Source organism: Phaseolus vulgaris, chromosome 9 (genome assembly GCF_000499845.2).
Source record: "Phaseolus vulgaris cultivar G19833 chromosome 9, P. vulgaris v2.0, whole genome shotgun sequence".
Classification (NCBI taxonomy): Eukaryota; Viridiplantae; Streptophyta; class Magnoliopsida; order Fabales; family Fabaceae; genus Phaseolus; species Phaseolus vulgaris.
In genome coordinates, this window is record NC_023751.2 from 31,368,963 (window position 1) to 31,396,684 (window position 27,722).

Consider the following 27,722-nt stretch of genomic DNA (forward strand, 5'->3'; position numbering starts at 1 on the left):
TTTGAATATCTCTTAATAATGAATTTCCAATTCATAAATTATTTATAACTACGAATTATATCATTGCGAGATCACATTCTGGTGTGATTTTGCTCTTTGTATAAGACCCTTCATATATTTTAAAAATAGTAGATTGGTAATAAAAAATCCTTTTATCTATTACACTGACCTTAAAGAGTGTGATGTACCATAATCAATGTTCTTATAATATATATTAGTGCATACTCCTTCCAGAAAATAACATGTTAAAGGTCAATTAAGTGCAAAATCACAAAAACTCACACGAGTGTAACTAAAAATATTTTAATGATATTTTTTTTGTTCATTGCATCAAATCATTGATTTAATTATGTTTAATTTGAGTTCTAGTTTAATTTGATATATGATGATAATGCACTATAAGTGTCAAATACATCAGTTCATTAACTATTTTTTGTTTATGAACTTATGTTAAGTTGTGTAAATATGTTGTAGTTCTTTAGCAAATAAAATCGTTAGACTTAGACACACTAGACTACATCAGAACACTACTATAAAATCATTAAATAGAAGATAAGTTTATATACAAAAAATAATTGACTACATTATATACTATTTTAGATACTAAAAAAGTTATCGGTATTTAAATTAATTTCTATTATTAATAAATAGTTTCTAAGTTGGTATCTAATTAACTATCAATATTTTACAGATTATTTAAATTCTAAAGTTGGTAGCTAAAACCTTGGTAGCTAATTAGATACCAATTTAGAAATTATTTATCAATAATAAAAACTAATTTAAATATCAATAATTTCTTTAATCTCTAAAATAATATCTAATGTAGTCAATATAACAACTAATTATTTTTTATCTCTAAACTTAATTTCTATTTAATAATTTTCTTATAATAAAAATGCATAAACTAAGTATTTTTGTAAATGTCTATAACAATTTAGGGTAATTCACAAAGTAGTATAATTTTTACTATACTTAATCTTTACAACACTTTTTAATTATGTTTTTGGTAATTTATATATATTAATTAAGGATCGTTTTGGATTTAAATTATGCATTTAAGTAAATTACAAATTGATTCAAAATATTGTTGGGTCCTTCGTTTATAATTTTTTTATGTGATCTTAAGTATATTAATTCCTAATTGATAATTTTGATATTTAGTTGAATGTAAGTTAAAGGTAATCATCAAACAAAACAAACATTAAAGAAAAGCTACACACAACAATAATTCTTACTATATTATCGTTGTATGTGACTTTTAACGATAATTTTAATAAGAACTACAGTTGAAAGTCACGTAAAGCATGATTGTTGATGGTTTTAATATAAATCATTATTAAAAGTTAGTTAAAACTTAAAAAAAAATATAAATTAAAAATACACATCACGATTTGTTACGAGAATAATCGTTATCTAATATATAGAATACAAGTGTTACAATTAAAATTGTCATCATATGTAAAAATAAAATAATCATGTATTTTTGTCGTATTTGAAGATATAATAACACTTAAAAGTTATCCTCAAATTCTTTTATTTCTTAAATAACATCTATATTAATGGTATCCTAAAGCATTTCATAACTTTTTTAATAATCTTGTTTCACAACTCTCACACAAATCCTTCGGTATTATAAGTACACATCTAGAAAAACCATTCATTTTCTTAGACTTCTTTTCCTTAAAATGATAATACTTTATTTCCAACAAAAAATTAAATTTGTATGAGTTTACACTCACACCATTATATTTAAAGTGTAAAACATTGTAATTGAAATAATTAATTTTGTGAACGAAATTTTTCAGATAGTCTTGACTCAATTGTAATCAACCCAGCAATGAAATTTCAGAGAAAAAAATGTTGAAAATGAACAGATGAAATGAATTAGCAATTGAATATTTTATTCGAAGAATCTTGGATGGAATTGTTTCATTAGTTAGCTGAGTGAGTAGTATTAGTTGGTTGATTAATAATAATAATAATAATAATAATAATAATAATAATATTAATAAAAATAATAAATAGTATGGGTATGTACGAAGGTGTTATCGCTGTCATGCGGGGACTAATGTCACATCATTGCTTTTGTTGCTACAAATCATAAGATTCTTAATTTGTTACACTTATTCGTTCTCCGTCTCAAGGCTCATGTGTCACTCATCCAAAAACTAACCACCACACCACACCTCATCTCACGCAGCCCCACGCCTACAACAACCCTTTTTACCATTTCCACATTGCCTCTTCCTCTTAAACAGGAACTGACACGCCACGTGCCACCATCCCCGCGCCTGACACAGTCCCGTTCAAAGCCACAAACCCTTCCAGGATCATGCCACCTGTCCAACAAGGTTTCAGCCGGGGCCAAATTCGTAATTGCATTCATACGAACAAGGCGCTATAAGTAAGAGGGGGAAGCGCAGCCGATGAGGGAAATGAGAGAGAAAGAGGCAGGGAGAGTGATTGAATAATTGGGAGAAAAGAAATCAACAGAGTGGTTGTTTTTGGTCCAGGCAGGACCAGGGAATGAATAGAGATGAGAGGTTTTCGGCTGAAAAGAACTGAGCTAAGTGGCCAAGCCAAACGCCGAATTGGCGGCAGAAATTGCCACCGGAAGCACGTCGAAGACGGGTGAACTAACCCACCATTTTTCTTCCGTTTCCCTTCCCCAACCCAAATCTGTAAAATACCACACTTTTATATTGTAATTGGCAGCACTACTAGTAGTAGTAGAAGTAAAAGGAGTAGAATTTTTATATATTTTTATGATGGGTGAGAAAAGCAGCACCGGCGAGGCTAATAACTCCCTGCTGCTACACGGGAAGTATGAGTTAGGGCGGCTACTGGGGCACGGAACCTTCGCCAAGGTGTACCACGCGCGGAACCTCAAGAGCGGAAAGAGCGTCGCCATGAAGGTGGTGGGGAAGGAGAAAGTGATGAAGGTGGGGATGATGGAGCAGATAAAAAGGGAGATCTCGGCCATGAACATGGTGAAGCACCCCAGCATCGTGCAGCTCCACGAGGTCATGGCCAGCAAGTCCAAGATCTACATCGCCATGGAGCTCGTGCGCGGCGGCGAGCTCTTTAACAAGATCGCCCGCGGCCGCCTCAGAGAGGAGACGGCGCGCCTCTACTTCCAGCAGCTCGTCTCCGCCGTCGACTTCTGCCACAGCCGCGGCGTCTACCACCGCGACCTCAAGCCGGAGAATCTCCTCCTCGACGAGGACGGCAACCTCAAAGTCACCGACTTCGGCCTCAGCACCTTCTCCGAGCACCTCCGCCAGGACGGCCTGCTTCACACCACGTGCGGCACCCCGGCCTACGTGGCGCCGGAGGTCATCGGGAAAAAAGGCTACGACGGCGCCAAGGCTGATATCTGGTCTTGCGGTGTAATCCTCTATGTTCTCCTCGCAGGGTTTTTACCCTTCCAGGATGACAACTTGGTCGCCTTGTATAAGAAAATTTACCGCGGTGACTTCAAGTGCCCGCCGTGGTTTTCATCCGAAGCACGCCGACTCATTACGAAGCTTCTCGACCCGAACCCGAATAACCGAATAACGATTTCGAAGATCATGGAGTCGTCCTGGTTTAAGAAAGCGGTTCCGAAGAACGTTATGGGAGTGAAGAGAGAGGAGTTGGATTTGGAGGAGAAGATTAAGCAGCAGGAAGAATGCAAGTCCAGCACGATGAATGCTTTTCATATAATTTCTCTTTCGGAGGGTTTCGATTTGTCGCCCTTGTTCGAGGAGAAAAAGAGGGAGGAGAAGGAGATTCGTTTTGCAACCACACGCCCCGCGAGCAGCGTGATTTCGCGGCTGGAGGAGGTGGCGAAGGCGGTGAAGTTTGACGTTAAGAAAAGTGAGAGCCAAGTGAGGTTGCAGGGTCAAGAGCGGGGTCGGAAAGGGAAGCTTGCAATTGCTGCGGATTTATACGCCGTGACGCCGTCGTTTTTGGTGGTGGAGGTTAAGAAGGACAACGGTGACACCTTAGAGTACAACCAGTTCTGCAGCAACCAACTTCGTCCTGCGCTTAAAGACATCGTGTGGAGAACTTCCCCTCCTGAGAATCCTACACCTGCTTGAACCAACACTTCGTCTTCTTCTTTAGAGACATTCAATTCCGTTCCGTTCCGCTGTGTTTGTTTGTTTCTTATTTCTTAATTATTGTTTGAAGTCAGGGTTGAGAAATACTATTGAATTATTTGCTTGCTTCTTGTTTGGGTATCAGTCTAATGCATGTGTCGCCCTAAGCTGAATGGGCAACTGCCGAATAACAACATAATGAACAGGAATCGACATGAAGCTGTCCAGGTACATGTGATGTTGTGTTCTTGTGCTCCTGCTCCTGCTCCTGAATCATCTTGTTCTTATGTTGGCGTGATTCAATGTTTGCAAATTCATAGCCTTTCACTCTTTTTCTAAAATTTAATTTTAGTCCACTTTTACTTTAATTCGTCAAGAAACTTATTTAAGGATTAAAGGGTTCATCAAAAATCTAATTGAAGTGAAGCCTCTATTAATAAGATAACGTTAAAAATTAAAATGAAACATAAACATTTAGGTTCTTGATATTTAAAATGAATATAATATTAAAATAAAATATGTATATCATATTTAAATTAAAATTTCAGTAATATACATCAATATTTTTTAATAATAAATTTATATATAGAATAAAAAATATTAATATATATTAAGTTTTTTTTTTAATTTTAAAAAATAAAAACAAAGTGGTTTATTAATATTTTTATTAAATCGTTTTTTATTGGTTTGACCAATTTGATATGGGTATTGTGGATCATCTATTTTACATCACAACCAAATAGGATAGGAGACTGAATTTTGGTTACACCGATCCGTTTTTTAAGAACTCTAATCTAACCAAATGAGAGGAAAATGATTTTCTAATGGTTGTTGTAGTGAAAATTTCAATTTATTTTGTTCTGTAATAAAGAATATAATAGAAAATAAGTATGAAATAAAAAGTAAAATAAATCCTGAAAATGTAAAAAGTATATATATTATTTTAAATATCACTTTTGTAAATTTTGTAAAATGGTTCAAAATAAAAAAAAAAGGCTTAATTATTATCTCTATAAGAAGTGATCACAGGGTTAATCAAGGATAATTTTTATAAATGAAACCTTTTAATAGTTTTGAAATGATAATGATAATGCCATATTTAAACGTAGTAGTAAAGTGGAGAAATAGGTCTTAGAAGTAGTAAGTAAAACATTTTATTTATAAAATAATATTTATACTAGACTTTTTTTTAAAAAAAAAAACTCCTTATAAATTATGAGAGATGGAAACTCATCATATCATTTTCCATCATTTTGGAGATAAGAGCTTAATTTTTTTATAAAATCGAGGAAAATCTTCATAAGTTCAATTTTAATGGCTTCTTTCTATTTCTGTATGCATACAGGGTGCACTATTTCTGCATTCGGAAGTGAGGGTGAAATGAGGAGAAGAGAGAAAGTCATATAAATATATAAACGACTTATATATCCTCATTTTTATTCACAATATTTTCTATGAATTATTCACATTCCACATTTATATATTTTATAAACTATATTACACATATAATAAAACATAAAAAATATAATTAAATTATAAAAATATAAATACAATTATAATAAAATAAAAATATTATAGGTATATATTTATAATTAATTTATAAAATAATAATAATAATAATAATAATAATAATTTTATAAAAAAATAATAATAATGAATATAAATTAAATAATTTAATAATAATTAAATACACTTATTATATAATAATATTATTATTATTAATTATTATTATTATTTTATTATTAATAATAAATGTATAGTTAGAGCATATAGAATTTACAACTCCAAGAGTTCATTTCTTAAAAAAATCATTCATGTGTGGTTTAATGATCATAAATTCAATAAGGAGTTATGTAATCTAGATTATTTATCTTCTAATTTGAAGACTAAGCAAAAGGAAAAAAGTAAGAATAATTTAATAAGGGGCTATGAAATCTAGACTATGCATTTTCTAATTTGAAGATTAAACAAAAAGGAAAAAAAAAAGTAAGAATAATCTATACAAGTATAAGATGTTGTCACATAAGTATCTATACCAATGTTAAATAATCAAATAGAAGGATGATAACTCACCAACATAAACATTTAGCTTTTGAGAAATGATCCCTATGAAGCATTCATAGGTGATCCAAATGAAAGGGTGAAGGTTTCATAAACCTTTTCAAATGAACTTTACCTTTATCTCTCAAAGAGAGTTAAAGACTTTCTACGAGACATCAAACAATAAGAATTGGATGCAAGATACATAAAAAAAAACTTGAACATTTCTAGAAGAAAGACAACTCAAAGCTTATAGTATTACCCAAACACAAGACTAATGTCAAAGCAAAATGGATGCGAGAAGATCTTGCTGTTAGTTTATATTTGGACACTTATAGTTGTTTTATGATGACTTTTTAGTAATTTTAAGCTCAAATTCATTTTTTACTATTCTTTGTTATGATTTTAATTTTTCTTTATTTATTTAAAAAAAATGAGAAGATTTTGGTTCAAAATAGAACTCAAGATTTTTGTTCAGGTTAAACATCTATTCGCTTAAGCAAATGTTAGTCGCTTAAGTAGCCTAAAAGAAACTCTCACTTAAGCCAACTTCAAAGAAATCTAAGCAGAGATACATGATTTGCACTCATCAACTTATCAATCATTAAGGTTATGTGTATTTTATCGTCGTTACTATTGTTATTGTTTGACCTAAGGAGACACTCTAAGAGTGTGAGTAGTGCAAAAAAAACTCTACATAAATTGCTATAAATTTAGGACTAGACAACATACAATTTTGTACCCAAAATAATCGTATACCAGTAAGACACGTATTTATGTAATACTTAAAATGATAGGAGGATATTGATGAACTAAAGAGGTGTTGGTGAATCCAAAAACCCATCAATATTAAAAAAGGTTGGTAGAAGCACGTATAATTGGTGTGCCATTCAAGAAAAAGAAAAAAAGTTGTAGAGAAAATAGAAAATGGATTAATATAAAGAAACACCTCACCTTTATTGATAAAATACCAAAATATAAGTGTAAGAATGATTCAGTACTTGAAAAACTTTTGAAGATAAAATTATTTCATTTTTTAGTGATTTATTTCTAAGTAATCTTTCATTCCACTGATTTTTTTTTTCTCATCTCTTTCTTTCTTTCTTTTTTCCTCTCTCAAAGGGGCATAAATTGTTAAAATTATACCTAAAATATTATTTGGATGCTCGATTTTTCTGGCAATCTTGCCCTATATTTTTTCCTCTGGCCTGGTCAAATATATTTACATAAAAAGCAATGAAGTAGACGGTAAGATGCTTGTGGCAGTAATGCTCATGTGTGTTGCCGTGTTTCTTTTGAATTACGAATCAATGTCAATCTTTATCTTAAGAAAACAACAAAAGGACTGCATACTAGAAAAATAAAATTGTTGAATTATAATTAGTAAATAAAATAATTTTAATAATTATAAAATTTGCAGAATAATAGATATTTTTAATACTTTTATTCTTTTTTTTCTTTTACTTAATATTTTATTTATTTTAAGGTATATTATTTTTGAACTAAACGTAATGAGTTTGTGTAATTTATGTGGTTGAGGTAGTAGATACATTACAGGAGCCAAATTCAGTCTGTATTATTATGAATAGCAGACTAATTTGACTAAGAAGCCCTATTTGGGTTGATGGTGGGCTTGTTCCAAAATTTCTCAAGTATAATGTTTTGAATAAACTTTGACATGCTTACTTCACTATGAAGTGATGGTACATCTATCTTATGTAGTCATGTCAAAAATAATATATATAATAGGTATGGAAGAGAGAAAACAAACTCAAAGGAATATCAACCTAAACTCATAAAGATCAAGATAACAAAAACTAGAAAAACGTGTTTTGTTCCTATAAAAGTCACCCCAAGGAAAATTATAAGATCAAGTCTATTTTGTAACAATAAGATTACTTTGACACTTCTAAAATAAATACTTCCACCTAACAATCAACTTTAATAATATACTAATATATATTATAATTTTTGTCTTTTAATAATATCAAATGAATGTATTTTATTTTTTAGTGGGGTCAGAATATCACCATTTATTTTGTAAACTAAAATCGGTAATTTTGTCTCTTCTTCTCTCTTCCTTTTACAAATGGAAAAAAGACATCTAGATGAACAATTATAGCATGTTTCTAACACAATTTAAAAAAAATATATTAATTTTTTAAACACTTAAATTTATTGTATAAATTTTTATTATGATTACAAAAATAAGAAATTTTTTTTTTTGTTAAAACTGTTAGGAGGTTGTATACAACTAAGAGGAGAAAGTGAGGATGAAAGGAAAATGAGAATGAAACTCGTCTTTCTTCAAATAGGGAGATGAATCAAAGATATTTTGCATTTTCACAACAGAATTCACTTTATTGTTACAGTTTTAAAATTGAATTTGATATTTCTTTAACAATATTTTCCATATTTTTGTAAGATCAGGACTAAGCAAAGTGAATTTACTGTTTTTTTATGAAATATCTTTACGATCTTAGAACAAAAACATATTCGACTGGAAAATCTTAGAAAAGCATGGTACAACTATTTTGCCACTTCTACTCTTAATCCCCTACACATCCACACTTTCACAAAATTTCGAACATCCTCCCTATGTGATGTAGCCAAATAGAGCATTTTTCAGTGCATTAACTTCTGTCTTCATAATGCTCTCTTCTTCACTCTGAAGAATGCATATAGATGGACGTTTACATGATTCATTCAATTAAGCATTTCTTGTTCTGGTAAAGCAATTTCACAATTTTTAATATCTCTGCATGAAGAGTTTAGTAGAAGATATGCATTTTTTTGTCAGTGGACTATCACAAATGGTTTTTTAATTTAGACCACGATAACTGACTGATAATGCAAGGCATTCATATTCTCCTCGATTTGTTGAGCCGAATAACTTGATTGTGGTGTTAATCTCCACACCATATAAAGGAGTTGTTTTAACATTAGGGGCTTGCATTTTTAATTTGGTTTCTCAGATTTGAAGACTGACTAGGTTCACAATTTTTTCTGATTTACATTCATGTTGATTTCGTCCAATATTTTAGGTAACAAGACAGATTGAGCATCAGATGCAATGAGTAAATAAAACGCATCAGCTACAAAATCACAAATTATTTGAACAATAATGACCTGCAGATAATTAAAAATGTTCTGATGATTAATCCTTTTCCTAGTTGGAAAAACTAATCCTTTTCAATTCTAGCTTGAAACAACTAACATTTGACAGTGGAATCTTCTACTCTTTTTTCCATTCTTGTCTAGGATAAGAAATAAGTACATGGGCACGACAAGTATCCTGCATATAGGTTCTTTGGTTTTCTTATTCCCTTAAATGACATGTGTGCTTGGATAAGTGTGTTATTTTAAATTATTAGAAATGTTTAACTCGGACTGTACTAATAATAAGTGTGTTATTTGTTAATATAAATAGAACACAAACAGAAGAGTGAATTAATGTGGATTAATAATAACTGTGTATTTGAGGGTGAGACTAGAGCAGTGGAGAGAGAGTGAAATGACCTTTGATATAAAGGCAGTATGTGGGTTAAAATCATGTTCCTTACCTATTCAAAACACATACACCCCACATTAATCAAATGTCACCGCATGAAAACAATTCATTTTAAATAACTATATAGTTTGGATGAAGATGAATATTAAGTTGAAGTAAAACCAAATTGTGGTGTATGATTGATGATGTGAGGGAGGTTGAATCCATGGGATAAGTGTTGTTGCCACTGTCAACTAGTGAGTGAGTCACCAAACACAAAGAAAGCACGAGATGCTTCTACTCTTTGGAACAAACAACACAACCACTGTCATGGCCAGCACTCCGTTCATGGGCTAAAAGAATCAGTCTTGGGCTCTGCGTTGATGAGAGAATCATTTTAGGTAAGGAAAATGGTTGTTTCTTCCTGCATATAACTCAGGCAAAAAGACCATTTTGTTTTTAAAAAATAGATTTTGGATTCTACAAATCTTCAAATGTATTTTTTTTTTTCTATTTACACCTTTCGAATTGTAGATCAAAAAAGTATTTCCAAATTCAGATTTTTTTTAAATACATTCCAAATTACAGAATTGGGAAAGTTGTCATGGATCCAGAAATACCTTCTGAATTCTATAATCCAAAAATATTTTCTAGATTACATATTTTAAAATTAATTAAAATGTATGTGTATCTTTCGGATTGGACAATCTAGAACTTGCTCCTAGATTCGGATAAACATTCTGGATTACATATCTGTAATAGAACATTACATTACAAATTGACTAATCTGGAACGTTTTGTTTTTTTAGATTCAGGAACAAGTTCTAGATTGTACAATTTGAAAGGTACACACATTTTAATTAATTATGGATTATGTAATCCAAACCATATTACATAATTTGGAATACAAACATCACACTAGAAACTGTATAGAGACCAAAAACTCACTGTAGACGCACACCTCTAACTACCACGACCACCATGAACCACTACTAACCACCTTGCAACTCAACATTAGAGCAACCAACCCCCTCACTTTCACCAATGTCTTCATGCATCAACACCACTAACCTTCACAACCTAAACTTCATATATTTTAACTTTTTACATAAGGGCCTTTTTGGAATACAAAAACTTATACGGGTGTCACAAGAACGTATGGAGGTGTAGGAAGAAGCAACCAATGCAAAGTTTGGGCTAGGATTTTGCTTTTTTTTGGACTGAAAGGAAAAAAAATATCATGAAAAAGACACATTTCAAGAAAGAAAAACACAAAAAAATATATAAAAGTTATCTCAAACAATAAAATCAATTTAAAAGAAGTTCTAAATCATTTCTAAGAATTGAGATATGCTCTACAAGTTTGAGAAACACTTATTGGAGTCACTTTATTGAATCAATGGTTTCAAGATTATAAATTGAGCAAATTACATTGTGATCAACTTTGTATCTTTTGTTCTTATATTCTCCTACAACTTGTCTTAATGATATAGTTGCTTTTGTACAATTTCTTTGGTGTATTTGATCTTTACTATAGTTATCAAGGATGCTTTTTGTGATAGGATTGCATAAGTGGTTGTAAAAGATCTTATAAGGCTCAAGACCTTGTTATGCATATTGAGTTTTCTTGTATTTTTGAGTGGTTCTTGTAAAATTTGAAAATATATTGAATTTGTCTAGTAAAGATTACTGGACAACTAGATTGAGCTCTTGTGATAAACATCGCATCTCAAATATTTGTAAAACTTATTTTACAACCTTGATAAATTTGATTTAGTGAAAATTAATCATATTTTTTTGCAAAAATATATCATATCTTAAATCACTTTCCTCTTGAACTCAGAATATATTTCTAACACTTCAAATTTGTATCATCAATATTTGTCCTTGCTGGCACAAAATCTATTTTACGTCTTCTTTAAATAAACTTTGTTGTTTGTCATGACTATTTTCTATCTTACGGCATTTTGATATGAAGTAATCAAGATTCTTGCATTCATAGCATACATCCTCAGTCCTTTCGTTTTTTAAATCCGTAACTGGTTGAGGCAAAATGTGTTTTCCTCTAAAATCATCTTTCTTTCTCCACTTCTTATGCATCTTCTTAGAGATGAAGGATAATTCTTCTTCTTATTCACATTCATTGTCATTCAACCTACAAAGCCTTGTTTAGTAATCTATCTTGTTGAAGCTCTATTTTATGTACCTTAATATTGTGTAAGTCTTTAGTCGTTCTTATCGTGGTTACCTTTAATTGTCTAGGTAAACTTGTTAAATAATTTGATCATCGTTCTTACCGAAAATAAACTCGAAGAATATTGTGGTGAGAGAATTGGTATTCCTCCACGAATAAGCTTTCAAGAGGCCACCAAATAGAGGAGAAAGTCCAACAGAAAAGAATATTTGGTACTTAAGTCCGTCAGAACACTAAAAATGATAATGGGCACGTCAAATGTAAATTTATTGTATTAGATAGAATGTATTTCCTGAATAATTTACCTTTTATAGATGATTTGAATAGTAACCATAAGATAGAAGTTACAACAATAATAATGGTTCATAAATAGATGCTCATCCATTATGTTTCATTGAATTCACCATTAACCTTATGATATAGCGTTCAATTATAGTCACTTCACATTCAAATAAGTACTTCGTATGTTCTCATTTTTTTTATCCATATTGAAGACTTCAAATGATAGATAATGTTTAATTACACTTTACTGAGTCTTTAATAAAAGTCGAATTTCAAACCAAAGTAAAATTATAAGTAAAATACAAATTAAACATACTATACCACGAGTCCATGAAATAGTAAAAGAAAATGTAAAATTATTTTTATGAACAAGAGTGAGAATGAGTGAGCGACTACACAGTTCTTCCCAATATAACATATCCTTCATTTGAGATAAAAAAAATTCAAAACTAACTTTTAGAAATATTTTTAAACGACTAAAATCTGTTCTTTATAAAAGATAAGATCAACTAGTTGTTGGAATTGCTTTAAAAACTATTTGAAATTCAATATTTATAAAAGAGAAAGATAAATCAATTTGAAGATGGTGACGATAACGAGCATCAAGTCTTTGAGGTTCATGTTACGTGATTAGACAGTTCTTTGAAACTGACGAAGAAGCCAAAAAAGAACTCCTAATGCAGTAGCATAATTGAAGGCTTCATTCATAATAAGAGTTATAATGAATTGGAACGCATTAGAAAAATGAAAAGGCAGAGAGTACAGAGACAGACGAAGTTGTTATTTAGACGGAAATGCAAAAAGGAAAAAGAGAAGGAAGTACACTAAAAATTAAAAAACAATGAACAAAAGAAAGGCAAAGTGACAGATAATAATAAAGAAAAAAAAAGAGAAAGAGAAAAAGAAGAAGGAGATGTAGGTGATTGGCATGGTTGAAAGTTAGCCTCAGCCAAACAAAGTCTAGGTAAATACGGCGTCGTCGAGTCGACCCCTCCGTATCCCTGACGCCTTATTTTCGTAGACTTTAACGGCTCTTTCTTATAAAAACACACGTCATTTTCTGTCCTTTGCCACTTTATGTTTTTTTTTTTTTTTTGTCTATTTCACACCAAAAGTCACCCAAACGCCGTCTTCACGGCTTCGAAACGGAGGCAGCATCCTTGACGGCGCCGTCGTTGCCCACCACGGCAGACTGCACTGTCAGAACGGACATGCTCGGAGAGGACGGGCCTTCGCCGTTAGACGCGACGGCGGGGTTGGCGTGTGTGCCGGGGGCGGCGTTGGTGGGAGTCTGGGTGCTGCCGGAGGCGGCGCTGATCAAGGGGTTCCTGGTGTGACATGTGGCAGTGGAGATGGCAGTGGCAAGGGAAATGGGCATGAGGCACAGGCCCTTGCCTTGAAGGTACTGCATGGCGGAACCCATGTCTTCCTCCATCAGCTTCGCTACCTGGTGCTCCGTCATGGTCAGGCTGTCATTTGAAGCTGACGCTGTCGTTTGGTTATGGTTGCTGTTCGAGTTGGGCGCGAGGGCCACGCCGCCGTTCGCTTGGATGCAGTCACCGCCACCCTGCAAACACAAACCGTCACGTGACCATGGGGTTTTGACGGAAAGTAAAAAAGAAAGGGGCGTTGTGTGTGAAAGAGAGAGACAGAGGGGAATCTGAGAAAGTGGGCACGCGTGCTGCTTTTGGATTGTCGTTTTGTGGTGATTGAGAATTTGAGTATTGAAATAAGCCAAAGCGAAGTGAAATGTTGGGTGGGTTGGTGGGGATGTGGGAAAGACTCATCTGTCCCACATTTTGATTCATGGTGCCCACAGTGTTCCACATTTTCTTCATTACTTTTTTTTTTCTTCTTATAGAAACCCTCTCATGTTTTTCTTCAATTTTACCCTCTCAAACTTTGCTTCATTATCATAGTACGGCTACCTAATAATTCTAGAAAAAAACAAGTTTTCTGCTGTGAAATTTGTGGTGGGTTATTATCAGAGAGTGAATGAAAATGGAAAAGCAGTTGTACAATAATAACCTCAGAAGACATATCAGCAACAAGGGGTGCGACAGCAGCTGCACCGCCCAATCTGCTCATGCTCAGAACCTGTAACCCAAACAATGACACGATTTATTTATTTATTGACGACAGAGGAGAGTGGAATTTAATAACCATAAGTCCATACTTAAAACCTGTAATAATTAAATAATGAAGTCGATGATTAAAATATGCAATTACTTGATGCTGATGAGGAATAAAATCAAATTAAGAAATAGTAGCAGAAGAGTGAAACCCGGGAAGCGCACCTTGACTTGGAGCTGCAGGAACTTCACGTAATCGATGATCTCATCTAGCATGGACGCCTTATCTGTCTGTCATTCCACAAATCAAACTAATATTTCAATTAGGGATTCACCATTTATTCTAAACATACAATAATAATAATTATATTAACATTGTTCTTTCATATGTTATGCCTAGTCTACCCCTCCATATCACTCAGAAGTCAGAATAGCAACCCTTCTTGGTCCCTACCGTGACCAGTGATCACTGTGCGAAGTGGGTCCTAACCCCTCTGCAATCCAGCTTGGTATGTTAAGTACGCACGGAATCGTATGATGAGCAGGCAAGACAAACGCTTACAGCACCTCCGGAGCGCGACTTTACCAACTATTCTTTTCTTTCCAGTTTCCATGTAACATTGACATGGAAATACACGACAGTAACATCAAAACAACTAACACCTAATATATTCCATGGAGATGACCCATTTGTCCCACTACACACCAAAACTACTGTTACTGTGTTGCAGAAAAAGTCCTCATCGTGTGGCCGATTATTGTGACTTCCGTTTCACTTTCTTTTATTAAACTCAAATTAGATCCATAAATATTATAATAAACAACACTGAGGATGGGCATTTACCTTGTTGGCATTGGGAACCAGTTCCTGTAGGGCTTTCATTCTCTCTGCGATTCTCTCCCTTCTTAACTGCCACAAACAAATCCAAACAACTCATAGTAACAAAAAGCTAATGTTATTACTGTGGCCTCTCCCTTTCTTTATTTTCCTTAATTCATAATTTATAAACCCTAACCATGGAGCAGTTTGTCCATCTCATAGTTTATTCACCTATTGAACAGAGCCTGAGTTGCTATAAACATAACATATTCAAAGTCTAAGAATTAAAGAAAGCGTAATGGAGCCCAATATTATTCAATTTGTCACTTATAACTAACAGTTCTATTGAATAATAATGGATTAGGATTGTCTACCAAAAGCGACGACCTGAAACTATTGGGCTCCATTACCTAAACCTGTTATTAAATGAAGCCAAGAATTAAAGCCAGAAAGAAAAACAGTGTGTACCCTTTCAGCGATGCTGTGTGGGTCCGTGGCCTGACCTCTCCTTGCACGAACCCTCTGCCTCGGCTGAGCCGGCGCGCCACTCGCCGGAGCTTGGTTCGTCGCAGCCCCAGCACCCGGCGCACCAAAATTCTGTCCCTGTATCGGATTCGAACTTCCCTGTAAATAAAACACGAATAACCGTCAACAATTCACAGCGAAGCCAAACAACAGTAATTATATTAAAAGATATTAAAATGACAAACGCAAACCTGAGGATGTTGAAAATGCTGAGCCTGGTTGGAGGCTTGACCTGCGCCATGCAGAGATCCGGCGAAGCCGTTGTAGAGAGCTTGCACTGAAGTGTCACCACCCTAGGAAAATGAAAAAAAAAAATCAGTGCAGTTTAGAAGAAGGAAAGGGAAAGTTTACGGTTGCAGCGGTGAGAGAGGAGTACGGGATTGGGGGATTTGAAGGAGGAGGCGTCAACGACGTCGTTTTGAGGTAAGGAAAGCGGCATGTGAAGGAGCCGAGAGTCTCTGGACATGAGGAGTTGGTGTTGGATTATGAGAGCTGCGGCAGCGTCTTTGGTTGTGGAGGCGCTGATCTGGTGGTCGCGGAACTTGGAGGCCAAAGTGGAGGGTTCGTCGTAGGGGAAAGCGACATTGTTATTGGTGTTATTATTGTTGTTGTCGTTGTTGGAGGGAGTGGTTTGGTCGGAGAGGTTATTGGGGTCCCACAAGGGCTTGTTTGGGTTGAGGTCGGGCCAGGAGGAGAACATTTGGTCGAGAAAGTCATCCTGAGAGGTTGGGTCGAAGTGAGGGAGTTGGTGTTGGAGTGGTGGTTGTTGGTGGTGGTGGTGGTTGTTCATGTGTGAATTCTGGATCTGGTTGGTGGTGGTGTGGAGGTCCTGGAGGGAGATTTGGGAAGAGTTGAAGAGTGCGTTGATTCCTTGCATTTCTCTGCTACAGGGCTGCATAATTACCAAACACTGATAACACAAGACTCTAGCAGGTCAATATCCTTTTATGCCAACACTGAGTGAGAGAAAGAGAGAGAAGAAGTGGGAATGGAAATAGCATTGTGTTTGAGGGGTTTTCGGTTTAGGCCTTCAGAATCGGAAGCCAGTTATGTTTCTCTCTACTGTGTCTATCCAACTTTCTCTTTTCTTTCTTTCGATTTCATATTTTTAAATACCAGAAGATGAGCCGTCTCCTAACAAATTAATTAAACCGAATTAATCTTTTTTTCTTTACCCTAATTACTTCTAACAAACTTCTTCACCTCAAAGACCAGGTCTCAACATCACTTCTACCTTTCTACTTTTCGATTCTGGTTTATTCCAGTATCTCAAAAGTTCTAAATCTCTTAAAAGTTTAGGTTACTATATAGTTTTTTTTTATCACCAAAATAATATAACTTTATACTAATCGATTTACATAAAATAAAAATAATCATTACAATCTATTTACTATCACCTTCAACTACAAAAATTATTATAAAAGATTCTCCTTCAAAGTCAAGATTCTTCTTTAAAGCCAATAAATACAGCCATCAATTATACAACCTAATAGTTACTACTCAGGTTTATAAACACTTTTTTTTTTCATTAATCTACTAAGAAAATGTTTTTAGGAACAAAATTTTAAAGCCAGCCACCGATCAAGTTTGACCCTGATTTATTATGCTAATATACTTAAAGTTTTAACATTTTAGGTTATTTCCATTTTTTTTTTCTTATCAGGAGACTTATCCTCGCGTAGAAAATTTTTACATCACTTAAACATAAAAATCAAGAATAATTTATTTATTTACACTATATTTTCTTAATTCAGAAACATTATTTAAAAAGTACACTGTACAAAAAATATTGAGTTTTGAAACATATAATCCTTCAAAGGTGATAAATAGTAATACAAATAAAATAATATATATATATATATATATATATATCACTTAATTAGATTGAATAATTTTAATCGGGATTACTCAAAGAGCACTGTTTAATGATGATCCAGATGGAGGTGCATTGTCTTATAAATTTAAGACAAATATTATTTAAGTAGAAAAAAGGAATATTTTAATTTACAGTAATGAAAATATTTAACCTTGTTCTTTGGAATATTATCAAAGGTTGGCAATGCAGTTTATTTTTTTAAGAGTTTATTATATGTGTGCTAAGTAAAAGTATTTACTCACTCTTTAATTTATTATTTGACACACTCTCAAGGAAAACCTCATTTGAAAAGAAGACATTAAGAAAGAAAAAGTGGACAAAATAATAATAAAATTAAATTCATTTACACGGGGCATCCACACAGGTTCCAGGCAGCATACATTCAATTTTAATCCTATAAATATGAATTTTCATAAACTAGTAATATACTGTTTTTAATTGTAGAATGTTTACATAATTTTTATTTAAATATCATTTTAAAGTTTAAGACAATACTAATTATTATTTTATTATTTTGATTTTGACTTTGATTTTCAATATATTTTAATTAATTTATGTTTGTATATTTATTGTGTTGTAAAAATAATAAAATTAAATATTAATATTAAAAAGTAAACTTTAAATATAATTGATTTATTAGGTTAGATTCACACACTTTTATATTATAAAATATATTATAAAATATTATTATTTCTAGGTCGAGTATCTTAACAATTAATTCTTAAGCAAATAATAAATTATATAAAAAAATAAAAATACACGTTGGTTATGCTATTTTCATATTAATAATATTTTTCTCCATCTAGGCAAAAAAAGAAATTTAAAAGAAGATATTATCATCGGATCATTAACATATAAGAAAAAGAGAAGAAAATAATTATATATATAATAAATAATTAAAAGATCAGTAGTGTATTAGAAAATGAAAAACTAGTTAAAAATTTAGAATATATATAAAAATTACCTATTAGCATCATACTTTGGTGCCCATAATTTACTCAATGTACACAAGGTGTAAATCATTTTCAATCAGAGTGTTCCATAGTTGAGATCTAAGTAGTTGAGATATGGTATTTAGTTGATTAACACAAATAGAAACACAATTTATTTTGTTAATTAAGTTGGAAAACATTAAAAAAAAAAAGTAGACTTATTATTGTTATAACGTATTATTTAAGCTTAATTTAAATTTACAGATTTGTGAAGTATACTTTACATTCTATTTATCAGTGAATTTTAAACTTAAATATTATTTGGAAAATTAGATTTACACGTTTTTATATAATATAATTTGTAGTTGATGTAGATGACTGAATATCTTGAGTGTGAAAATGCATAGAGTTAATAGCAAATAACAAATTTTATTAAGATAAATTCAGATAATGACTATCATATTATTTTACAAATGAAATAGAATTTTTTATTTCAATATTATGATGATTTTTTCAATTTTATTCATCATTTTGGTATTACTAATTTGGTACTACCTTTTTTTATAAAAAAAAGTGAATATAATTTCTTAAGGTTGTTACAATCTCAGTGTGACACGACACTTATTGTTCATGTTACGTGTTATTATAGTCAACAAATCAAGTTTAAAAAATAAAGTGTAATTCGTTGTTTGTGTCACTTATCATTGTTGTAAAGTAATAAATCAATTGACAAAAGATAATATTTTAGTGGAATCAAATTGTAAACAAGAAAATCCTATTTTAGAGAAAGAATTTAGATTCATTATATTTGATGATGGAACATATTGTTAAAGCATGAATTAGACCTAGTCAAATTACAATAAATAAATAAAATATAAATCTTTTATAGATGAGTTTTTATTAGATTTGATTTAAATTTAATTTAATTTCATATCCAACAAATTTTGCTTTTATAATATAATAAAGAGTTGAAGATAATCAACTACTCATTGTATTTTTATTTATACGGTGTGAATTTGCACTAAAAAAATAAATAGAAATTAATTTTAGAAAAATAATTAATTGTTATAATGATTAAATTAAACATTATTTTACGAAATTAAAAAAAATTGATTTTTAAATTAATTTTTATTATTGTTAAATAATTTTTAAATTAATATTTAATTAGCTATCAAAGTTTTAATTATTAGTTATTTAGATTTTAAATTTGATAGAAATTTTTTTATAACTAATTAAATATAAATTTATAAATTATTTAATAATAGAAATTAATTTAAAATTTATTTTTAAATAATATTTAATTTAATTATTATAACAGATATGATTATTATTTTTTTCATTCTTTTGTTTTAGTATATCACCTGCACACAAATTATGTATGTTGTGAATACATGTACCAAAAAACTTGTGAACGTCTTTTATTTCTATTTCTATATTGTAGTCTTTGGGTTCACTGATACATCTTTGATATAAGAAATAGCGTAAATAAATTTTTGGTACTTCTAAAATTGTTTTATATTGAAATTAGTATTTCTAATTTTTTTAATGATTTCGAATCAACATTTAATAAACATACTAATTTGGTCAAAATAATTACTCCATTACTTTTGAATTAACGATATCAACATCTTATTTATTAATTGATACATAAATTTGATAGGGTTACGAAGTCTAGTTCCAACATATATAATTAATGTTGAAAAATTACTAACCAACTGATATAAAAAAATTCAACTAAATCATATTATTTCGTCTCAACTTTTTATAATTGAAGTTTCAACTTTTAACGGCTATAATTTTGTGACAAAACTATTTTAAGTGATTCAAAAGTCTAAATTAAAGACTTTAAAGGGGTTTTTTTAAAAAAAATTGGTCTCGAGAGTATTTGATTAAGTGAAATATGAAAGAGGTACCAAAACACATTAGAGGTTTGTTATAGTCTAAAATTTGATGTATTATAGTATTCAAAGGAAAAATTTGTTTAAAATAGCAATAATATCCAAACATTATAAACTTTTTGTATGGTTGAAAAATATAATTTCCAAATATTCAATTAGTTTTTGGAAAATTATATACTAATTGATAAAAAAAAATCAATATATTCAGGTTACTTTTTTGGAGATTTTCAGAACAAAGATACCAAGTTCAAAGCCTATAACTCCTACGCCATATCATTTTTTTGATGAATCTAGATAGTCAAATATTTAAATGTTTAATTTTTAAAATCATTATTAAGGTAAATAAGAGTTAAATTCTTGTAAAGTAAAAGTGTTAAATATTTTTAGGCTCTGACATTTGACATTCAGGTTTTGATTATAACACACACAAAAAAACGATTTGTGTATGCTTAATATACTTTATTTAGTGTGCAACAAAAACTGATAGATTAATGCCTCATTTTTACTATTTATTTTCCAAAAGCTTCTTGATTTTTTTTACAAAATATAAGGAAAAGAGTAATTTTGTTTTCAAGTGACTAACATATTTTGCTAAGTAAAATTCTCCCTCCACCTCAATATCATCTCCTTGCACTTCATATTAATTATGAAAAATCAATTTTAACTTTTTTAAAATATTTTTTTAATATAGATGTTAATCTTATGTTTATTTACCTTATTTAAATTTCATTGACAATGAGAGACTCATGGGATTCAACATATATGTAAGACATTAAAATAAATTTATTGTTGCAACATTTGCACGTAGGTTATTTTTAAGATTTTTCTTATGTTGAGCGGGCTAACAAAACAACTCACAACTCTTATGCTGACCAGGCTGGCATAACCTACTTTTTGCAGCCTAAATGTAGGGTGGGCCAAAATGGAGAGCTTACCCCGCATTGCCACTCCTAACAAATGTTTCTTTAGACTTGTTTGATCTTACAAAACTTGTATTTAGTTATTCTATAAGATTTTGTTTGTTCGTTATATATTATGTCCAAAGCTTTAATACAACTTACACCTATCTTCTTTTGTATCCAACGCTTCTTGTAGTCTTCAATTGTCTTGTTGATATATCATCTTCAGTTACTTGCGTCCAATGTTGCATGTGATAAACTTTTTCATGATATTGTGTATAAGACCTACATTTGACCATACATACTTATCAATTTGAACAATTTACTACATACTAAGTAGATTGTTAAACAATCTCATGGCAAGAGCATGGGAAAACACAATGGGAAGGAAAAAATATTATTGTACAATTTAAATCTTGGGTAACCTTATGAATAAACAAAAGGTTATTAGATAGTTTGGGACCATGAAACACATCTTTTAAAATAAATGAAGGTTGAAAGTGGATGTTACCACAACCAGTAATAAGGCTATTGGAATCATTAGCAACAGTAATATGTTGGTTACTAGATAAAGCAATGTAGGTTTGAAAAATAAGAGCAATGAGGTGTCATATGGTCAGTAGCACCAGAGTCTATAATTCATATATTCTCAATACTAAAAGCATTAAAGGATAAGAAGATAGAAGTCTTACCAATCATGGTTAAGGAACAAGAGTTAGATGTCTTACTAAGTCAGTCCATGAGAGCTTGTAAACATTCCAACTCTTCTTTGCTGAGAGGTGTGACCTCCTTTGCTGCTTGAGGGAGAGGTGGGGCTTTCGCACTTTCAGAGTCAGATGATGCTTGATTAGCACGCCTTTATATGGTACCTTTGAATCCTCCGGAGCGTTCCAAGACCTTCTCCTTTCCATGAAGTTTGAAGCACATTTTCTTAGTATGACCTGTCTTCCTACAATAGTTGCATCAACGATCATCACTATTAGGCTTTGTGAGAAGCTTTCCAAATGAAGAGGATGGACCTCTTATAGGGCCTTTTCAATAGCCCTAGTTGAACCATCAACAAAGTTACCCTAGTTTAACATTACTGACCTCCAAGTTTATTTCCCTCGTACAATGTGAAAAAAATTCGAGAGAAAGGAGTTTTTTCTTACCCAAAATATAAACCCGAATCAGATCAAATTCAGAGTTCAGTCTAGAAAGCGTACCCTTTCAAGGAACTTTGCCAGTCTGGTAAAGTCGACTGTGCATTACATTTTCAAATTATGATAACGATCTAATTCAATTCATAAACCATTTAACATCCTATAGTAGTTTGTTACTGAAAGTCTCCCTTGGTTGGTATTGAAGATCTTGTTTTCTATCTCGTAACATGATGCAATATCCTTTTTCAAATAGTACGTCTAACCAAGGTTTTCCCAAGTTTCGTTAGTAGTGGAGAATAACATACAATTATTGTTGATCTCTGGTGTTATAGAATGTCATAATTAGGCCATGATAATAGTGTTTTCATCGCCCGAAACTTCTTATTTAGGATTGGTTTTGGTTGGAGGGTCTCTTTTTAGGGAATTCAATTTCTTCCTTCCCTTGAGGGTAGTACGAATCAACTGGGCTTATTGAAGGTAGTTGCGTTCATCAAGACGATAGTTGCCTTGCAACACTTGGAGATCATTGGGGCTAAGAGAGGTTATCTTTACATCCAACATTTGTAAGAGTTGGTAGCAATGAGACAAAATCGATTGGGTTTTGCAGATCGGCGAAATCTGATTGTAATGGTAGTGATCTCGCTTACAAAACTTATTGGAATGTTTTTTCGATGGCGACGACCGATGGTCAACGGTAAACAACAACGATGATGGTCAACAGTGGTGGGCAACAATCAACAAAACAAAAAAGTTGCACCAATGAAGACTGCCCAGAAAAAAACATAAGCAGATTCTCTTAAGATCGAAAGTTTTGATACCAAGTTGAAAGCAAAAGGTTGAATGTACTTTTTGAACCTATTTGCAGATGTGATAGGTGATTAAAGTTATACAAATCAAAACTTCAAAAAATATTAAATTTGTCCTAGTAAATAGAAAATGGAATACACACTATGAAATAATTTACACTAATTATGAAATAATTATCTCCTAATTATATTACACATAAAAATTTATTATTAATAAAATTTTATAAAATAGTTTTTAAATTGATATATTATTTGCTACCAAAATTTTATCTTATCTACTACTACTTAGTTATTTGATTTAAGGTACTCTTATCCTTCCAAATCGTTCACTTTATATTTTACTCATATTCTAACTTTGAAGGGACTTGTGTGGTTATTACTTGATTATTATTATATAAATTAATTAATTATAAAAATCAATTATTTAATCTCTCTAAGAGACAAAGCTTTGCGTACAAACTCTTGTCTATAATCGTACAAACTCTTATCTATAATATATTACTGAATTATATTAATAATTGAGTATGAACTAATATAATGAATGATATCACATAACATATTAAAACATAATCTCACAAAAGTTTATATAATAACATGTCCATAGCATAGGGAGTCTCTTTGAACTTCAACTCAATCTTTATATTTACTTTTATTATTTATTTATTAACTTTAATGTTAAAACGTGATTACTATACTAAAAAGGTTCAATTTGCAGTCATAAAATTTTGGAACCCCGACAAGTTCATTCAAAACAATAATACGAGTAGATTTATTTCCAATGTCTTAATTTAAATGTTAAGAAAAATTGGGTTTCCAACTAAAGTACAGCTTGAATTTAAAAATTAATTCGTATCAGCTGACCATATACCATATATAATACTCTCTCCATCATTCATTTGGTAAGCTACACAACACTCTCTTCAAATTATAAATATATATATATATATTTATTTTATTTTTTTTTATATATTTTTTTTTCATCTGTATTTTTTTTATGTGTTCCTAGTCTAAACTTTAAACCTCTTAAATATTTGTAATAAGAAAATTATTGAAATAGGTCTTTATCAGTTGTTTTTAGGTAAAAAACTAATTTTTCAGCGGTATTATAATATTATAACATCTACATTCTAATAGTTTTTTTACTAACAAGTGTCCAAAAAAGTTTAAAGTTTGAACTAGAAAAAAAAATCAATTTCATATTATATAGTGATATGTTGACAACTTTATACACCAAATTATATATGAAAAGAAAAATATTTTTTTGTTAAAATAAAACAATTTTTAAATTATATTTCAATAATTGTCGAAGTAACATTAATATATATAAAAGAAAGATAAAATGAAAGGAAAAAATAAAAATAAAAACATATCTAAGATTTGAGTTGGTTTTCATACCATGACTATGTATTACAATGACCTAAATGGAAGCATATGATACGATTACATTTTTTAGTGAGTTTTTTTTTAAATGTCTTTTGATACTTTTGTTGTTTGAAAGTGGGACAAGATTAGAGTAGAAATTATACGAAAAGCATTAATCCATATGAACTTGGAATTGATTTACCTATCATATCTGATTCAAATTGGATCTTAGTTGTTGAGCATGCCAAGTTCTTTGTATCAAAATATTTAGATCACATTTCACATAACATGGAATCCTAGAAAAGGTCGTGTTAAAATTTAAAAAGAATTTGGTTTATTGTATGTACAAGAAACTTTGGTTTATAAAATGAATTCAATGCATAAGGGAACGCATGCTATAATATATTCTCTCCATCACTGCATCTCATTATTATTCTTGTCCGTGAGAAACTACTAATAACGCTTAAATTATTCGCATTATTGCTGATTTTGCTTCGAGTTTGACGGAGTCGATTCGTATGAAGCCACCAAGTACGTTTCAAAACTCTAACAATTTTAACATTTCAATTTTATAAACATGGAGCACACTACAATTAAATATACCATTCACTTCAATTCTGAATATACTCAAGTAGCTGTATGCATTCAATTCTGTTTATTTCCACCTTCCTTTCTCAATCACTAATTAATACTATATAACTCAAACAATCCCCAACCACATTAATCACTTTTACAACTTATAATTTCTTTTTTTCCTCTTCTGATTGTAGATTATAGATAGATAATATTGTTAATTTGTATGTTACAAAAATGAAAAATAAATACGCTATGTTAAAGGATTAATATAGAGATAACAAAACTTAGAAGATTAATTATTTACTATTTTCTTATGAGTAAATAAATGAGTATATTATGAAAAAAAATATTAAAGATCATGAAATAAAAATTAGATTTGCACGTGTAAATATATGATATTGATGAAATAATGAATAAAAATATTAGGTATATCTAAAATAATATAATTGTGAGACAAAGCGGGTTGACCCACACTTTGCCTCGTGAACTTGCAAACTTAAATGTCCAACTCACCTATACATTTTTACAGGGAGTTATGGGTTGATTTGTATAATCCATCACATATTGTCATATACAATATCAAATATTGTCATATACAATATCAAATTGTTGAGATAAACATTTGGGTTGTCTAAAGTCCTATAGCCTCCATAATACTAAATCAATCTTTCATAAACTAATTAGATAAATATATTGTTTATACTCTAATTTTAAATGAGCATTGTAAATTTAATAGTTACAATCACAAAGATGGTACCATTGCAAAAGATCCATACACTTGAAGATAATTTCAGAGAGGGTAACACACAAGTCTATATATAGGAATCTTACCTAAGACATTTATAGTTTGATAATAACAAATAATATAATGTTTTAGTTGTCTAACAAAGTTACTTGGTATGTAGCAAATTGTTTAAATTGGTAAGTATGTATGGTCAAAATGTATGTCTTAAAGATAATGCCAAGAATGTCACATACAAGATTACAAGTAGCACAAGATAATATATCAACAAGAAAAATTTAATGAAGACAACAAGAAACGTTGAACACAAAGAAAGATAGATTTAAGTTGTATTAAAGCTTTGAACGCAATATATTACGAACAAACAAAATCTTATAGAAGTAGTGGATACCAATTCTATAAGATCAGTCGAGTCTAAAGAAACATTGGTTAGAAATATAGTTTAAAGTAGTATGCATGCTCTAAAAGGAGGATTGAATAGAGTTACATATTTTTCTCACAAAATTGTTAGAATGTTTAACAAATAAGAACTTAGAAGGACAATAACTTAGTAGCTTATACGGAATGACGCACAACTCTTCAAGTTTCCTTCAATTTTCCTTTAAGAGACTCTTAAAGGGTTCCACTGATCAAAACTTTGATTACAAACAAGTTCATTAGTCACTCCTGATTATCCATTCAATCTCTCGTAAGATTGAGAACTAGAGTATTCTTAGTGGTCACTCCTGACTACAAACACACAAAAAGATTAAAGGAAGTATTCCTCTCAAAGAGAGAATATAGTAACATTTACCTCACATGTGAATGACTTCATGAAAGGAAGCATATAAAGGTTTATCGTACTCCCATTATACAATATTACAAAGAATTTTTTTGACAAATAATTGAATACATTGCATATGCTATGCATTTCTTGATTGATGATGAACCTTTAGAATCTTTGTCATTGATATAGGTCTTAATTAAAATAATTGGTGTTTGTATGATCTTTTAAGATAATATCCATTTGAGCTTGATAATATAATTACTTGAATCCTTCCAGAGTTATAGGCTTGATATTGTGTTGCTTGTGGATTAGTATCCATGCATAAAAAAATTAACTTTTCTTATTAAGTATTTGAACAGTAAATACAAAAACATGCAACAATCTTTTAATATAATAAATAATTGATTACATTCAAATATACTTTATTTTAAGTTTCTTGATTTTTTTCAATAACAAATTATTCCTTCAAAACCTTTTACGAATGTTGTAGGAGTCATATTTTTCCTTTAACAAAAAATTTGGGCTTTGGAAGTTGTTGGTTAATATTAATTTGATTTAAGCAAATATTATCAAATTTATGTTGTCATAAATAGAAAACTAGTTGTGATTCAACTTTGAACTTGTGCTTATGGATAGTTAATTCATACATGTAACATATGTAAAGAGAACATTTGAATGTTGTAATAACTATACCCCACTAAGAAAAATACATTTTAGAAGATTTGTAACATATCAATATCTTCACCCTTCCTTACTCTTCTTCCATTTTTCATTTTTCATTTGTGTATTCATCTATTGTCTTTTATTCCATTCCATTTCTTGCATATATTGTTGTGATATTGTCAAGCTTTCCACCTCATATCCCCTCCATCCACGAAGGCTATCAAAGACATCCTAAAATACAAAATCTTATTCACCCATATACACCACCAACCTACCCATACCAAAATCTCTAAATATGATATTGATTTGATATGTTTAGTAACAATTTTAATTGATTCTTATATTGATTTATTCAATTAAAAACACTCCATTATTGTCCTTCATGTCACTTTCTTATGTTATAATTGATTAGATTCATGACCTAGTTGATTAAAATTACTTATGGCGTTCAATAATTTGATATTATCTTCATTTCTCAATGTTTTAATTTTTTCATTTAACAATTTAATCAATTAAAACTTTATGTATACCTTCATTTGATTTTTTTTTAACTAT

The 27,722-nt window shown here is 30.8% G+C and overlaps 2 protein-coding genes across 2 annotated transcripts; one reads left to right on the forward strand and one right to left on the reverse strand.

Annotated features, from left to right (window-relative positions):
* Positions 1-2,034: 2,034 nt before the first annotated feature.
* Positions 2,035-4,423, forward strand: LOC137820211 (CBL-interacting serine/threonine-protein kinase 6-like). Its single transcript, XM_068624150.1, has one exon. It carries the CDS (start codon positions 2,766-2,768, stop codon positions 4,080-4,082), a length of 1,317 nt encoding a protein of 438 aa, XP_068480251.1. The 5' UTR covers positions 2,035-2,765; the 3' UTR covers positions 4,083-4,423.
* Positions 4,424-12,848: 8,425 nt separating this feature from the next.
* Positions 12,849-16,794, reverse strand: LOC137820293 (bHLH transcription factor RHL1-like). Its single transcript, XM_068624283.1, has 7 exons — positions 15,882-16,794; positions 15,697-15,798; positions 15,449-15,604; positions 15,005-15,070; positions 14,386-14,451; positions 14,117-14,185; positions 12,849-13,655 (listed from the first exon to the last, which is right to left on the reverse strand). The coding sequence occupies exons 1-7, from the start codon at positions 16,401-16,403 to the stop codon at positions 13,221-13,223; spliced, it is 1,416 nt and encodes a 471-aa protein (XP_068480384.1). The 5' UTR covers positions 16,404-16,794; the 3' UTR covers positions 12,849-13,220.
* Positions 16,795-27,722: the final 10,928 nt, after the last annotated feature.